This window comes from Mauremys reevesii, linkage group 14 (genome assembly GCF_016161935.1).
Source record: "Mauremys reevesii isolate NIE-2019 linkage group 14, ASM1616193v1, whole genome shotgun sequence".
Taxonomy (NCBI): domain Eukaryota; kingdom Metazoa; phylum Chordata; order Testudines; family Geoemydidae; genus Mauremys; species Mauremys reevesii.
In genome coordinates, this window is record NC_052636.1 from 14097242 (window position 1) to 14114012 (window position 16771).

Here is a 16771-nt window from a genome sequence, read left to right on the forward strand (position 1 = left end):
GGCTCTGGCTGGAGGCCAGGGGAACCGTTCCGCTCCGTGGGTCGCGTCCTTCAGGGCTGAATGGGCCCCGTGTGTCCCGGCCCTGCCCCCCGGATCTTATCGGCCCGGCTCTGTCCGCACCCGCTCGTTAGCCGGCAGCTGGCCCCGGGCCGGGCCTCAAGGACAGAGCTGGGGTGAGCCCGGGGCCAGGGCTGGGGGTGGGCTCGGACCCCGCCGGGGGAGGGGGGGAAGTCCTGGGGCCGGAGCTGTGGGGCGCTGGCCCCACAGAGTGTGCTGTGCGGCACGGGCAATCGGTTCTTCCACCCAGCCCCACACGCAGCCCCCCCATCTGCCCACCCCCCCACCATCCATCGATCTATTCACCCAGCCCCACACAGAGCCCCCATCCATCCGTTCATCCACCCAGCCCCCCATCCGCCCAGCCCCACCATCTGTCCATCCATGCACCCAGCCCCCAGAGTCCCTCCATCCACCCCGCATCCACCCAGCCCCACTCGCAGCCCCATCTGCCCACCCTCCCACCATCCATCAATCTATTCACCCAGCCCCACACAGAGCCCCCATCCATCCGTTCATCCACCCAGCCCCACACGCAGTCCCTCATCCGCCCCCCCATCCGTCCATCCATTCACCCAGCCCCACACAGTCCCCATCTGTCCGTCCATCCACCCAGCCCCACACCCAGCCCCCCCCCTCCTCCCACCCCCCCCATCCGTCCATCCATTCACCCAGCCCCACACAGCCCCCATCCATCCATCCATCCATCCACACAGCCCCACACAGCCCCTATCCGCCCACCACCCCTCCATCTGCCCATCCATCCACCCAGCCCCCACACAGCCCCCATCAGCCCAGCCCCCTTGATTCACCCAGCCCCACAGTCAGCTCCCCATCAGCCAAGCCCCCTCCATTCGCCCGTCCATCCACCCAGCCCCACGCGTAGCCCCCATCGGCCCAGCCCCTCCATCCACACACAATCCATCCACCCAGCCCCACACGCACCCCAGCCCACAACCCCCATCCATCTGTCGTCCACCTGTGCCCAGATGCTGCCGTCCATCCATCCGTCCCCCACGTCCGGCCCTAGATCGCATGGTGCCCCAGGCGAGCAGCATCTTCAGCCCCCACCCCGAGTTGTTAAACCATTGAATTCCCCATCCTACGAGGATACATCCCCTTGTGTCGCCAACAACCAAAGCAGCCCCAGGCCCTGCCCCCAAACCCGGCCCCCATGGCAGTCGCCAGCCGTCCCTGCCCACACCCCGCCCTCCGTCCCGCGTCTGCCCCCTGATTTACAGTGGGGCCTCCATTTCTCCATGGCGTTGGAGATTGGTGGACTTGCTGTCTGGTGGACAGTTGTGTGACACCTGACGTGTGTGTGTGAGAGAGAGATGGGGGGTATTACACCCCCTGTCCTGCCCCCCAGCACCCTCCCCCACCCCCCGGATTAGAGGACCTGCCACTGGCTCCCTGATGTCCTTGCACGTGGTACATGTGACATGCACATGGCCCCAGATGTGGTCGCTCCAGGTGACACACCCCAGCTCAGCACGGCGAGGGGACCCCAGAGCCAGAGCAGCGGGATCACAGCGGCTGTACGGCGTGGGATGGAGAGCGGGATGTAACGCCGTGTAGCTGCCCACCCACACATCCGTCCCCTGGCAGAGCCTTCATCCACCCACCCATCAATCCATCCATCCCTTCATCCATCCACCCATCAATCCATCCATCCCTTCATCCACCCACCCATCAATCCATCCATCCCTTCATCCATCCACCCATTCAGCCCTTCATCCACCCACTTATCTATCCACCCATCAATCCATCCATCCGTCCCTTCGTCCACCCACACGTCCGTCCCCTGGCAGAGCCTTCATCCACCCACCCGACCATCCATCCCTTCATCCATCCACCCATTCAGCCCTTCATCCACCCACCCATCAATCCATCCATCCCTTCATCCATCCACCCATTCAGCCCTTCATCCACCCACTTATCTATCCACCCATCAATCCATCCATCCATCCCTTCGTCCAGCCACCCACCCACATGTCCGTCCCCTGGCAGAGCCCTTCATCCACCCACCGATCCATCCATCCACCCACCCACCCATCCATCCACCCATTCATACCTTCATCCACCCACCTATCTATCCACCCATCAATCCACCCATCCCCTGGCAGAGTCCTTCATCCACCCACTGATCCATCCACCCACCCACCCGACCATCCATCCATCCCTTCATCCATCCACCCATTCAGCCCTTCGTCCAGCCACCCACCCACCCATCTGGCCCCAGGCAGAGCCCTTAGTCCACCCATCCATCCGTTCACCCATCCACCCACCCACCCATCAATCCATCCATCCCTTTGTCCACCCATCCATCCATCCCTTCGTTCGTCAATCCACCCATCCCTACATCCATCCCTTCGTCCAGCCACCCACCCATCTGTCCCCAGGCAGAGCCCTTCATCCACCCACCCATCCATCCACCCATCCATCCATCCCTTCGTCCAGCCACCCACCCACCCATCCCCTGGCAGAGCCCTTCGTCCGCCCACCGATCCATCCACCCACCCACCCGTCCATCAATCCGCAGGAAGAGCCCTTCGTCCACCCACCCATCAATCCATCCCCTGCACCACTTCATCCACCCATCCGTCCACCCTCCTCTTCATCTATCTATCTATCCCCATCCACCCCCTCTATCTATCTATCCCCATCCACCCCCTCTATCTATCTATCTATCTATCTATCTATCTATCCACCCCCTCTATCTATCTATCTATCTATCTATCCCCATCCACCCCTATCTATCTATCCCCAAACACCCCTCTATCTATCTATCTATCTATCTATCCATCCACCCCCTCTATCTATCTATCTATCTATCTATCTATCCATCCACCCCCTCTATCTATCTATCTATCTATCTATCCATCCACCCCCTCTATCTATCTATCTATCCACCCCATCTATCTATCTATCTATCTATCTATCTATCTATCTATCTATCTATCTATCTATCTATCTATCTATCTATCTATCTATCCCCATCCACCCCCTCTATCTATCTATCTATCCATCCACCCCCTCTATCTACCTATCTATCCATCCATCCACCCCCTCTATCTATCTATCTATCCACCCCATCTATCTATCTATCTATCTATCTATCTATCTATCTATCTATCCATCCACCCCCTCTATCTATCTATCCCCAGACACCCCCTCTATCTATCTATCTATCTATCTATCTATCTATCTATCTATCTATCTATCTATCCCCAGACACCCCCTCTATCTATCTATCTATCTATCCCCACACACCCCCTCTATCTATCTATCTATCTATCTATCTATCTATCTATCTATCCCCAGACACCCCCTCTATCTATCTATCTATCTATCTATCTATCTATCTATCCCCAGACACCCCCTCTATCTATCTATCTATCTATCTATCTATCTATCTATCTATCCCCAGACACCCCCTCGATCTATACATCCACCCACACTATCGATCTATCCCCAGCCCCCCCCACGAGCTATCTATCCTCCTCTCCCCTCCCCCCACCTGTCCCTGGGAAGGGGCCCACCCCGGAGGACATTCCCCTTTCCTCGGGGAGGAGACCCCCGCCCTGTCTCTTGGCCCCTCCCGGGGCCGGCCGCAAAACCTGAATGAGCCGCCCCGCCCCCTGGGAGGGCTCATTTGCATATGCATGAGCACCCGGTGGGGCGGGGCCTGGGGGGGGGGAGCCCGGAATAAAATAACCCCCCCCGCCTGCACGCCGCTGTGCCTTGCTCATCCTCCGCTGGGGCAGCATCTCCCGGGTGTAGCTACGTAGCCAGCACCCCCCCGCCCCGCAGCGCCTTCCTCGGCCAGGGGATCTAGGGGTCCTTCGTCCAGCCCCCCCAGTTCTGCAGCAGCCGCCCCCCCCCGCACACAGCACCCCCCCACCATGGCTATCGAGAAAGAGAAGAAAACCTGCGGGCAAGTCATGGCGGAATGGCGAGAAGGCATCTGGAATCCGCGCACCCACCAATTTATGGGGCGCACCGGCAGCAGCTGGGGTACGTGGCCGGGGGGGCTGGCTCTGGGGCAGAGCCTGAGGGGGCGGCGATTGGGGGGTTAGCTCTTGAAAAGCAGGGGAAGTGTGTGTGGGGGGGTTGGGGGCGCTGATCTAGGAGGAGAAATTGGGGTGTCCTTAAAAGGAGGGGGCAGAGGGAGAGGTTGATATGGGGCAGAAAGTGGGGTGTCGCTGGCAGGCGCCCTTAAAAGGAGGGGGACTGGGGGAGGTTGATATGGGGAGAGAAATTGGGGTGTCGCTGGCAGCAGCCCTTAAAAGGAGGGGGACGGAGGGAGGTTGATATGGGGCAGAAATTGGGGTGTCGCTGGCAGGCGCCCTTAAAAGGAGGGGGACGGGGGGAGGTTGATATGGGGCAGAAATTGGGGTGTCGCTGGCAGGCGCCCTTAAAAGGAGGGGGACGGGGGGAGGTTGATATGGGGGGAGAAATTGGGGTGCTGCTAGTTAATGCCCTTAAAAGGAGGGGGACGGGGGGAGGTTGATATGGGAGAGAAATTGGGGTGTCGCTGGCAGGAGCCCTTAAAAGGAGGGGGATAGGGGGGAGGTTGATATGGGAGAGAAATTGGGGTGTCGTTAACAGGAGCCCTTAACCCTCCCCACCCCCCCTCTCCTTTTATCTACCTGGGGGTGTCAGGAGCAGGTTATCTGGGGGGAGTTTTGGGGTGTCCTTGAAGACCCCGAAAAGGAGGTGGATTTGGGGGGGCTGTTTGGGGGGGCAGGTCTCTAGGAGGATGGGCGCCGGCATGACCCAAATCCCTGTAGAAAGTGGAATTGTTGGGTGATGCCTGGGGTGTATTTTTGGGGGGTCTGTTTGCCTTAAAATGGGGGGTTATTGGGGTGAGGGGGGGCTAGGCTCCAAGCCCTTCTAAGAATGGTGGCTGTTTTGGGGTGTTTCATGGAGGGGGGTAAATGATCACAGGCTACAGGGGAGTCCTTGCCTGTGGCGGGGTTTCTAGTGGGGGGGTGCTGTAGAGAGGGGGAGATGAACGGGGGGGTCATCAAGGGGTGTCATGGCTGGGGGGAGAGAAATCAGGCAAAGGGTTTATTGGGGGAGTTGAAATCGGGGTGCAGTGTCCCCCCCCAAATCCTAAGCACCAGGGAGGTGGAAAGGAGAGGATTGGGGGGGCTGGCAAGGGGTTATGGGGTGTCTTTGGGGTCATGCATCAATGGTGGGGATCTATTTTCCCTTCCCCCCCAGGAAAGAGGGGGGTAGATGCAGGACTAGGATTTCCCTGGGTGGGGGAGGCAGGGGGGTGCCTTGGGATATGGGGTGGGGAGTAGGGCTGAAATGGACTGAACCAGCTCAGATCCAGGTCTGGGATTCTCAGGCTGTGGGTGTGAAGGAGCAAATTTTTTGGGGGGGGGGGTCTGTTCCCCACCCCCCCAAAAAAAATTCAGCTGCCCTTATCTATGTGGTACTGGAGGGGGGGCTGGGGTGATGGGGGGCAGAGACGGGGCTGGCCTCGGAGATCGGTGTGGGGCAGAGACAGGGCTCGGGGCCCAGGGCTATATAGGGGGCAGGGGCTGTGTGTGTGTGTGGGGGGGTAATGCCCCCCTGCCCTGTCTCTATCAATCCCCTGCCCCCCCACTCCCCATTTCATGGTGCTGCGGCGATGGCTGGAAAAGTAGGTCACTCCGCTTTCTGTAGGAGCTGGGCCGAGTCTTCGGCTGCCCCCCCCATCTGTCAACACAGCCCCCCCCACGCCGAGGGGTACAGGGACGGGGGAGTATTTTTGTAATGAAGTAAGAAAAAAAAATCTGGGATCAGCCCCCCCATCCACAATCAGCCCCCCACATCTGGGATCAGCCCCCCCATCCAGCCCCCCCCTCCATGATCAGCCTCCCCGCATCTGGGATCAACCCCCCCATCCACGATCAACCCCCCCTGCATCTGGGATCAGCCCCCCCCATCCGGCATTAGCCCCCTACCTCCAAAATTAGCCCCCCTTTTCCAACCCACTCTGACCTCCCCCAGATTTCTCCTCACTGTCCAATCCCTCCCCCAATTAACTCTGCCCCCCTACTTTGCAACCCCCCCCCCCCCGTTTCCTCCTGCACGTACGTTCCCTCCCCTATGGCCTGACATCTCCCCCCATCTTTTGGGAGTAGGAAGGGATTGGATAGGAGGAGGGAACCCAGCTATGGGGAGGCAGGGGGAGCTATATGGAGGGGGGGGCCAGGACGGGGACCAGCCCCCCCCCCCCGGCTGGATTAATTGCCCTTTGCTTTGTCCAGATCGGGGGGTGGGGGCGGTTGCCTGGAGATTCACCATTAATCCTGGCTTAGATTCACTGCAGAAGGCAGCTGCCCCCCCCCTTCACTGCAGCAGGCGGCCGGGGAGGGGGCTGGTGGTGACACGGGGGCTGGGTTCCCATCTCGCTCTGGCTGGGAGATACCGTCTTGGCTTGTTGCATTGCGGAGAAGCTGGCGGCCTGGCGGACCGGATTGGGCTGGCGGCGAGCGGGGGGGAGATATGGGGGCAGTAGGGGAGGGGACTGAGAGGAGAGGAGAGAGGTTGGGGCTGGGGAAGGAGTGGGGAGGGGCTGGCGGGAGCTGGATGGGGGTTGTTGGAGTGGGGAGCTGAGGGCTGGTGGAGCATATGTGGGGCTGGGGCAAAAGGGGGAATGTGGGGCTGGTGGGGATGCAGTGGGGGTGCAGGTGGTGGAGTGGGGCTGAAGGGAAGTGGGGTTGGTGGGGAGCTGGGGGCAGGGGTTGAGTGGGGCTGGGGATGTGGGAGCAGGTAGATGGAGTGAGGAGCTGGGGATGTGGGGGCAGGTGGCAGAGTGGGGGAGCTGGGGTGTGATGGAGTGGGGAGGTGGGGCAGGTAGATGGAGTGAGGAGCTGGGGAATGTGGGGGCAGGTGGGGCTGGGGTGTGTGATGGAGTGGGAGGTGTGGCAGGTAGATGGAGTGAGGAGCTGGGGAATGTGGGGGCAGGTGGGGGGGCTGGGGGTGTGTGATGGAGTGGGGAGGTGGGGCAGGTAGATGGAGTGAGGAGCTGGGGGATGTGGGGGCAGGGGGCGGAGTGGGGAGACAGGGTTAGGGTTAGGGGCTCTGAGCTGACCGCCGGCCGAGGGCTTTGTTTGTGGGGCTGGGGGGAAGCCCCGCTACCCCCCCCCGCCCTCCCCGGAAGAGCTGGCGTTAGGGTGTGGGCAGGGGGGTAGCTAGGAGCGTTGCACTGATTGCAGTGGGGGTTACTCTGGATTGACACCCGGGAGTAGCCGGGAGCGGTGGGTCACTCCCTGTGACCCATAAGGCGTTGGAGATCGGTGGAGTTGCTCTAGATTTACACCGGGTAGTAGCAGGGTGCAATGCACTGCTCTGATTTCCCCCCTCCCCCACTTGCATTTGGGTTGCTCCGGATTGACACCCGGGAGTAGCTGGGAGCCGTGGGTCACTCCCTGCGACCCATAAGGTGTTGGAGATCGATGGAGTTGCTCTAGATTTACACCGGGTAGTAGCAGGGTGCAATGCACTGCTCTGATTTCCCCCCTCCCCCACTTGCATTTGGGTTGCTCCGGATTGACACCCGGGAGTAGCTGGGAGCCGTGGGTCACTCCCTGTGACCCATAAGGCGTTGGAGATCGGTGGAGTTGCTCTAGATTTACACCGGGTAGTAGCAGGGTGCAATGCACTGCTCTGATTTCCCCCCTCCCCCACTTGCATTTGGGTTGCTCCGGATTGACACCCGGGAGTAGCCGGGAGTGGTGGGTCACTCCCTGTGACCCATAAGGCGTTGGAGATTGGTGGAGTTGCTCTAGATTTACACCGGGTAGTAGCAGGGTGCAATGCACTGCTCTGATTTCCCCCCCCCACTTGCATTTGGGTTGGTCCGGATTGACACCCGAGAGTAGCCAGGAGCCGTGGGTCACTCCCTGCGACCCATAAGGCGTTGGAGATCGATAGAGTTGCTCTAGATTTACACCGGGTAGTAGCAGGGTGCAATGCACTGCTCTGATGTCCCCCCCCCACTTGCATTTGGGTTGCTCCGGATTGACACCCGGGAGTAGCCAGGAGCTGTGGGTCACTCCCTGTGACCCATAAGGCGTTGGAGATTGGTGGAGTTGCTCTAGATTTACACCGGGTAGTAGCAGGGTGCAATGCACTGCTCTGATTTTCCCCCCACTTGCATTTGGGTTACTCCGGATTGACACCCGGGAGCAACGGCTCACTCTCCGATCTCTGCTGCCTTTGGAGTCTCACTGCTTACTCTGGATTTACACCCCTGAGGAGAGGGGCTACGCTTTGGTTTTCGGTCGCCTTTTGGCTTGCGCTAGGGTTACTACAGGTTTACACCTGTTCATCTGGATTTACGTCCCTCCCATGCTCAGGTGCCTCCGGAGGGGCTGGGAAGTTGAGTTAGGTGTAGCTGCAGGCGGAGGGGGCCGGTTCTGTGCAGACAGACACTTGTAGATTTACAAAGGGGTTAGTCTGGATTTACACTGGCAATAACCCAGGGCAGCTCTCCCATGCCTCCAATTTCAAGTTTGCAGCTGGTTTACTCAGGATTTGCACCAGGAAGGAGCAGAGAGGTCAATCGCGATCCCTGTTAGGGTTACACTGGGTTACTGTGTTCTCCCTCACCTTTGGGTTTGCTCCTAATCTCCACCCCCTTTAGGTTTACACCAGGGTTACTCTGGGTTTACACCCAGGAGTAGCTGGGGAGTAGAGGGGCTGATGGCCGTCCCCTTTAGGTTTACACCGGGGTTACTCTGGGTTTACACCCAGGAGTAGCTGGGGGGTAGAGGGACTGGTGGCCACCCCCTTTAGGTTTACACCGAGGTTACTCTGGGTTTACACCCGGGAGTAGCTGGGGAGTAGAGGGGCTGATGGCCGTCCCCTTTAGGTTTACACCAGACTTACTCTGGGTTTACACCCAGGAGTAGAGGGGCTGGTGGCCGTTCCCTTTAGGTTTACACCGGGGTTACTCTGGGTTTACACCAGGAGTAGCTGGGGAGTAGAGGGGCTGGTGGCCGTCCCCTTCAGGTTTACACCGGGGTTACTCTGGGTTTACACCCCAGAGTAGCTGGGGGAGTAGAGGGGCTGGTGGCTGTTCCCTTTAGGTTTACACCGGGGTTACTCTGGGTTTACACCAGGAGTAGCTGGGGAGTAGAGGGGCTGGTGGCCGTCCCCTTCAGGTTTACACCGGGGTTACTCTGGGTTTACACCCGGGAGTAGCTGGGGAGTAGAGGGGCTGGTGGCCGTCCCCTTTAGGTTTACACCGGGGTTACTCTGGGTTTACACTGGGGAGTAGAGGGGCTGGTGGCCGTCCCCTTCAGGTTTACACCAGAGTTACTCTGGGTTTACACCCAGAAGTAGCTGGGGAGTAGAGGGCCTGGTGGCCGTCCCCTTCAGGTTTACACCGGGGTTACTCTGGGTTTACACCCAGGAGTAGCTCAGAGCTATTCTTTTCTCTCACCTTTGGGTTCTCTCCTGCACTCCCCGGGCCTGTCTCCCGAGTGGGGAGCCGACCTGCGAGCCCCGAGGGCAGAGGGGTGTCGCTGGCTAGCTGTGGGGCTGTGTTGGGGATCAGGAGAGGGGAGTGTGGGGGTTGGGGGATCCCCGTTTCCCCCAGGGCTTTTCTGGTGTCCCGATTCCCTCCCCCCAATCCATGGGGCTCTGTGCGGGGGTCCCCGGAATGGCCCCAGAGCACGTTCTGCCTAGGTGAAGTGTGGGGCTGGGCTGGGCTCTGCCGATGTGGGGGGGGTACTGGTTGGGGGTATACCGGGGGCTGGATCTGGGGGTATTGGGGGTATCTGGAGATTGGGGGCTTTGGGGAAAAGGGGTGGATCCGGTGGTGTGGGGAGGGACGTTTGGGGGGTATCCTGGCTGCAGGTGCTATGGAGGAGGGGTAAATCTAGGGGTGCAGATGGAGGGAGGTTTTGGGGGTGCAGTGGGGGAGGGGTAGATCTGGGGGTGTAGGGGGAGGGGTGTTTGGGGGTGCCCTGGCTGGGGGGCGGAAGTGGGAGGAGGGGTTGGGGTGGATCTGAAGGGGAAGATTGAGGGATCTGGCCCATTCCCCCCCCCCATTTAGTCTGGGGAGGGGCCCCCACCTGGCTGACCCCCCCCCACCCAGACACCCAGAGGAGGGGGGCACGGACCCCTGTGTCTGGAGAGAAAGCCACGTGCCCCCTCCCATTCCTGTGCTTGCTGGGGGGGTCACATCCAACTTCCCCCCCCCGGGCACCCCCTTTTTAACTGGAGCAGGGCCAGCCTGGGTGCTGGATGGGGGGGGGGGCTCCGAGGTGGGGGCTTTGCTTGACACCCCCCCTCCGTTTTTCTCACCCCCCCCCCCCCCAGCCTTGATCCTGTTCTTCTACCTGGTGTTTTACGGTTTCCTCACGGCACTTTTCACGCTCACCATGTGGGTCATGCTGCAGACGGTCGACCCCTACATCCCAAAGTACCAGGACCGCCTCTCCGTGCCCGGTAAGGCCTCGTGGGTGTGGGGGGGGGGCGTGTCAGCGTGCCCCACTGCGCCTGCATTGCCTGTCCCTCGCACGCCCGTCGCACGCCCGCTTGCCGCCCCCGCCTCCGGCCCCGGTTCCTCAGCCCCGGCCCCCGGCTGGAGCCGGCGTGGGAGGGTGGGCCCGGGGAGACCCTCTTGTGCACCCCCCCTTTTTTTTTTTTTGCACGTGCGTGTGCGAGCCGTGCGCACGCGCACACACGTGCCACTCCCGGCGGATCCCGCTCATCGCGTGCGCCCGGCTGCATTGGCACGATGTTGGGGGAGGGGGGGGCTAGAACTGCCTCCCTAAAGCAGACCCCCCCCCAATATTTTCTCTTCCCCCACCGCCCCCCCCCAGGGATGATGATCCGCCCCAAGACAGACACCCTGGACGTGACTTTTAACGTCAGCAACACGGAGAGCTGGGACCGTTACGTCAAGATGCTGAATGACTTCCTGGAGCGTGAGTCGGGATGGGGGCAAACGGGGGGTGGGGGTGGCGTTCCCCCCCCCCGATTAACCCCCATTTGGAGGGAGAAGAGGGTTGGGATGGTGGCTTCTAGTTCTGGGGTCCCCCCCCGGGCTGCGGGGTGGGTGTGGGGGAGAAATGAGGGTAGACTGGCAGACTGCTGCCCCCTGGTGGCCGTCAGCGGAGCCGGCAACCTACCCCAGCCGGTCGTCGTTAACCCGCGGAACTCCCCGCCACAGGATTTCCCCCAGGGCTGTAACTCTGGTAGCCCTTCAGCGCTAACCTGCTAACTCCCCCCCCTGTGCCGCCCCCCCCCCAGCATACAATGACTCCATCCAGGTGGCCACCAACGACGTGTGCCGCCCGGGCCGCTACAACGAGCAGCCGGACAACGGGGTGCTGAATTACCCCAAGCGGGCCTGCCAGTTCAACCGCACGGCGCTGGGCGCCTGCTCCGGCCTCAACGACTCCACCCACTACGGCTACGCCGACGGCCGGCCTTGCATCCTCATCAAGATGAACCGGGTAGGTGAGGCCGGCGTGGGGGGACCCTGGGCTGCGGTTCGCACCCCCCCCAAAAGTTTGGGGGGTTCTCCCCCCCCAGACACACACTTTTGTAACACCCTCCCTTTCCTCCTTCCAGGTCATCAACTTCTTTGCAGGGGCCAACCAGACCATGAACGTCACCTGTGCCGCGAAGGTGAGACCCCCGCCGCACTCCCACCCTGCTGCCCCCTTCCATCACCCCCTCACCCTCTCTTCTCTTCATTAACTCGCCTGCCTTGTCTCTCTCCGGATCTTCCCGCCCACAGAGGCCCGTTTCCAAATTCCAGGCGGTAAGGGATGTGTCCAGGCAGTGGGGGGGACCCCCCCTTGGGTGGGGAGGTCCAGGGGGTCCCCCAAATAGATACAATCCTCACCCCAGCTTGTAGCACTCTCGTCCGTATCCCGTAGGGCTTTGGGGAGCTGCTGGTTGGTAGAATGGGTCCCCATGACTTGTACCCCGAGATTAGATGATGTCTGGCTGCACCCCGATTCGAGATGCCCCCCCAATTCACCTTAGCCCTGCCTCTCCCAGCCCCAGAGCAGGACGTGGCTTCGCTGATCCCATCCGAAACTGCACCCCCATTTTAGCAGATTTCCCCCAACTGCACCCCAATTCGAGATGCCCCCCCAATTCACCTTAGCCCTGCCTCTCCCAGCCCCAGAGCAGGACGTGGCTTCGCTGACCCCATCCGAAACTGCACCCCCATTTTAGCAGATTTCCCCCAACTGCACCCCGATTCGAGATGCTCCCCCCCCCCAAGTCTCTTCTCGCTACCTCTCCTTCTCGGCCGCTTATTCACTCATTTCATCTCGCTCTCCTCCGCCTTCCGGGCAGCTGAACCCCGAGATGGAGCACGCAGTAAGGACAGGAAAGGGGGGGGCTCCGTAATAGGGGGCTAGGAAAATGAAGGGGGGACGTGCCAGGGTGGGGCGGAGGGGAGGGGGCTCTGAGGATGGGGGAAGCTGGGGGCAGGCAGGGTAGATGGGGACTAAGGCTGGGGGGGACTAAGGCTGGGGGGGATGGCGAGGGAACAGGGGGATGGGTTTTTGGGGGGGGAGGGGAAGACCCCAATGGGAACGCGCAGGGGGATGGGGTGGGGGGGGACAGCTGGGGGGTTCTGGGTAACCCTTGAACTCTCTCTTCTTCCCTCCCCCACCAGAAAGAGGAGGATGCGCAGAAGCTGGGGGATATGGTGATGTACCCCCCAAATGGTCACATCGACCTCATGTATTTTCCCTACTACGGCAAGAAAGTCCATGTGAGTAGGGGGGGGGGTCTCATCACTGGGGGGGGGCCTTGATCTCTGCCGGGGGGGAGTCCATGTTCTCTCTCCAGCCATGGGAGGAGTGGGGCTGGTGGTTAGAGCGGGGGCTGGGAGCCAGGACTCCGGGGTTCTCGCCCCGGTGCGGGGTGGGGAGTGGGGGCTGGTGGGTGAGCGAAGTGGGGGCTGGGAGCCAGGACTCCTGGGTTCTCTCCTGGCTCTGGGAGGGAGTGGGGGGTTAGATCAGGAGGGGCTGGGAGCCAGGACTCCTGGGTTCTCTCCCCGGCTCTGGGAGGGGAGTGGGGGTTGATGGGTTAGAGCAGGGGGGCTGGCAGCCAGGACTCCTGGGTTCTCTCCCTGGCTCTGGGAGGGGAGTGGGGGCTGGTGGGTTAGAGTGGGGGCGGGGCTGGGAGCCAGGACTCCTGGGTTCTCTCCCCGTCTCTGGGAGGGGAGTGGGGGCTGGTGGGTTAGAGCAGGAGGGGCTGGGAGCCAGGACTCCTGGGTTCTCTCCCCGGCTCTGGGAGGGGAGTGGGGACCCACCCTCGGTTCCTGACCCGCCCTTCCCTTCTGCGCCCCCCCCCCCTTAGGTGAACTACACCCAGCCCATCGTGGCCGTCAAGTTCGTAACCCTGGAGCCCAACATGGACCACAACGTGGAGTGTAAGATCAACGCGGTGAACATCGCCACCACCGACGAGCGGGACAAGTTCGCCGGCCGCGTGGCCTTCAAGATCCGGGTCAACAGGGACTAAGCCCCGCCTCCCCCTTCCCCCTCCCCCCACCTTTCCCGGGGCTCCGCCCCCAAATGGGCAGGGCTTAATGGAGGAGGAGGAGCCAGTTTGCGTAAGGGGAGGTGCCCCCAGCACATCCTGGGCGGGGCTTGATGGAGGAGGAGGAGCCTATTTCATTGGGGAGAGGGACCCCCCCCCCGGGATTTGATTTTATTTCTTTGCGGGGGCGGGGGGGGGTGTTTGCTCTTGAAATCGTCCTGCTGAGAATCCTAGGATGACTAACCTGGCTCTTTGGCCATTTTAGGGACCTTCCCTGTGCCCCCCCCACCCCGATTCTGCCCCCCCCCAAAACGTGCTGATTACACTGAAGGGTCTGGTACCACCCTACACCCCCCCACACAAATCCTTTGGAATGCTACGTCGCTTTGATCTCTTCTAATGCCCCTTCCCCCCCCCCTTTTTGGGGGGGGGCAGCTCAGAGCCTGTGACCCCCCCTTCTTTCTCCTGCCCCTTGAAATCCTATTGAGATGTTTCCTAATATAATAATAAAATGTATATAGATATTTTTTATATATATATATATTAAAAATTAAGGTACGGCCGAGACCTCTATTTTTTTCCCTCCCCGTGCACCCCACTTCTGCCCGCTCCCCGTTTTCCATCCTCCACCCCACGCCCCTACAAGAGACGTTGATATTTGGTGCGTTTGTCGTGAGCCGGCGGCCATTTTGTTTCCCTGACCTAGTAGGTGCCAGGGTTGAGTGGAGGGATGTAGGCCGGGAAATTGGAATGACCCCACTTCCGCGGCCCACCGTACGGCCGCCGTTGTCCCCGTAGGTTAGGAAACAAAATGGCTGAACAGCGGTTGCCCCATTGTGGGATAGCAGCCGTTGTCCGTGTCGGCTGGGAATCAAAATGGCCGCCATTCCGCAGCCAATGACGTGGCTGCCCTCGTCCGTGTAGACCAGGAATCAAAATGGCCACCATTCCGCAGCCAACAACGTGGCTGCCCTTGTGCGCGTAGGCCGGGAATCATAATGGCCGCCGTTCTGCAGCCAACAACGTGGCTGCCCTTGTGCGTGTAGGCCGGGAATCAAAATGGCCACCATTACTCAGCCAACGATGTGGCTGCCCTTGTGCGTGTAGGCCGGGAATCAAAATGGCTGCCGTTCCACAGCCAACGACGTGGTTGCCCTTGTGCGCGTAGGCCGGGAATCAAAATGGCCACCATTCCTCAGCCAACGACGTGGCTGCCCTTGTCCGTGTCAGTTGGGAATCAAAATGGCCGCCATTCCGCAGCCAACGACGTGGTTGCCCTTGTCCGTGTAGGCCAGGAATCAAAATGGCCACTATTCCGCAGCCAACAAGCATTGTCCATATAGGCTGTGAATCAAAATGACTGGACAATAGCTGTGGAATGTCTGCCATTTTGACCCCCTGCCCTGCAAAAGAGACACGGCGGCCATTGTTGGGGTGGGCCGGGAATCAAAATGGCTGCCGCCGGCTGTGGAAATGTGGCCATTTTGTTTCTTAGCCTCTGTGGCAAAAAGTCGGGCCAACCTGACTGGGGCATGTGGGCCAGGAAAGGAAAATGGCTGCCATTTTCAGCCGACGTTTGGCTCTGTCTGTGAAGAAACAAAATGGCTGCTGTAGTCAAAGCCTCTGAAGAACGGTCGCCATTTTGAGTCTTGGTATTGAGAGCTTGGCCATGAATGGTGGCCATCTTGGATTCCTGGCCTCCGTGGCTAATGGCTGCCATGTTGGGCTGTGCAATGGTGGTCATCTTGGATTCCTGGCCTCCGTGGCTAATGGCTGCCATGTTGGGCTGTGCAATGGTGGCCATCTTGGATTCCTGGCCGACAGAACTGAGGCCGCCATATTGGGCTGTAACCTTTCCAGCACCTCCTTCTGAGTCGTACCCCTGCTCCCTACCAATGTGACCCCTTTCCTCATCTTAGGGTCTGTCTTCCTCTTTTAATGTACAGTTATTTTTAATCTCTCTTTTCGCTTAATGCGGCATCTGCACTGAGACAAGACTTGTCCGTCCCCCCCCTCCAGCATCCTGGGAAATTCCTTGCACCCCCTTAACTCTGCCCTTGAAACAGCTGACACAAACGTTGCCTGTATTAGACTCCTACCTGGTCTCTAGTCTTCTCTGCTGTTGTCTGTAAACCACAAGAGAAACGATTCCCTTTTATTTGGAACTGGAAGTAATTTTTAAAAAATAATTAAATCCCCCTCCCCCCCGCATTTTCCTAATGCTGCATCCTTGAGATCACTGTACGAATGAAATAACAACTCCTTTGCTTTTTAACTTTTTTTTTTAATTATTATTATTATTCTGGTTCGTTTTTATTTGCAGAATTATTTAATTGCCTGTATCGGATCCACTGTAAAAGATGAGAAGAAATAAACAAAAAACCCACCCTTAAAAACTAGAGATAACGGAGAGTTTGATTTTCACCGTGGAGTGTGTTTAGAGCCGGTGGAACTCACCGCAACATGCTCCTGAGGTCACGGATGGGAAATAAAAGCCCATGTGGGCTTATTAAATTTGCACTGAAGTTGGAGCCCAGTGTAATTTGTCCCTAGCTAGGGAGGCAGTGTGGCCTAGTCCTGGATCTCTGACTAGGTAAGTCCCTTTCCGTCTCCGTGTGCCTCAGTTTCCCCAGCATTAGCGTGAGGACACCGATCCCGAACCTGCTTTGTAAAGCACTTTGCGGTTGGCTGTTGAGCGGAGCTAGGGATTATTAATTAACGGAACCGAATAATTTACCGCGATAGCGTCTGATACCATAGTATCGGAGGGCTTTGTCACGGTCAATGGGTTTGTCGTCCCGTGACGTAGGGGGGATATGATCCCCATTGTACAGAGGGGCGAATCATTCCCCCAAGAGCCAGATTGGAGCCACTGTGGTGTCCCCCAAGCTTCCCCCCCCCAACACAGAGATTGATAGGGCAAATATTGGAGATCCCACCGCTCACACCAATCTCCCTTGGCACAGGCCGGAGAAGATGGGCTGTAACTAATTGGGGGCTGGGGGAAGGTGTATCTTTGGGTAGCGGTGGGGCTAGAAATTGATGGGGAGGGGCCTTCTATGGCAATGGGTGGGGCCAGCATCTAGGGGGTGGGGCAACACAGGAGAAGGGTATATGTCATTATGGCCTTTTTTGACCCCGAGGGAGGGGGGTGCTGTCTTGTTCTTCGACACAATGGCGGGGGCTGGGA

At 59.5% G+C, this 16771-nt stretch overlaps 1 protein-coding gene across 1 annotated transcript; it reads left to right on the top strand.

The window, feature by feature from the left end:
- The first annotated feature begins 3827 nt into the window (after window positions 1-3827).
- ATP1B2 (ATPase Na+/K+ transporting subunit beta 2) lies at window positions 3828-15980 on the top strand. The gene is made up of 7 exons (XM_039500028.1): window positions 3828-4074; window positions 10387-10515; window positions 10893-10997; window positions 11323-11528; window positions 11647-11703; window positions 12710-12808; window positions 13399-15980. Exons 1-7 carry the CDS (start codon window positions 3963-3965, stop codon window positions 13561-13563), a joined length of 873 nt encoding a protein of 290 aa, XP_039355962.1. The 5' UTR covers window positions 3828-3962; the 3' UTR covers window positions 13564-15980.
- The last annotated feature ends 791 nt before the right edge of the window (window positions 15981-16771 follow it).

Bases quoted from the DNA above. Each gene is read 5' to 3' on its own strand.
- ATP1B2 (XM_039500028.1), top strand. From the start codon at position 3,963: ATGGCTATCGAGAAAGAGAAGAAAACCTGCGGGCAAGTCATGGCGGAA. The intron at 11,529-11,646 runs GTAGGTGAGGCC...TCCTCCTTCCAG, and splicing joins TCCTCATCAAGATGAACCGG to GTCATCAACTTCTTTGCAGG. The intron at 12,809-13,398 runs GTGAGTAGGGGG...CCCCCCCCTTAG, and splicing joins ACTACGGCAAGAAAGTCCAT to GTGAACTACACCCAGCCCAT.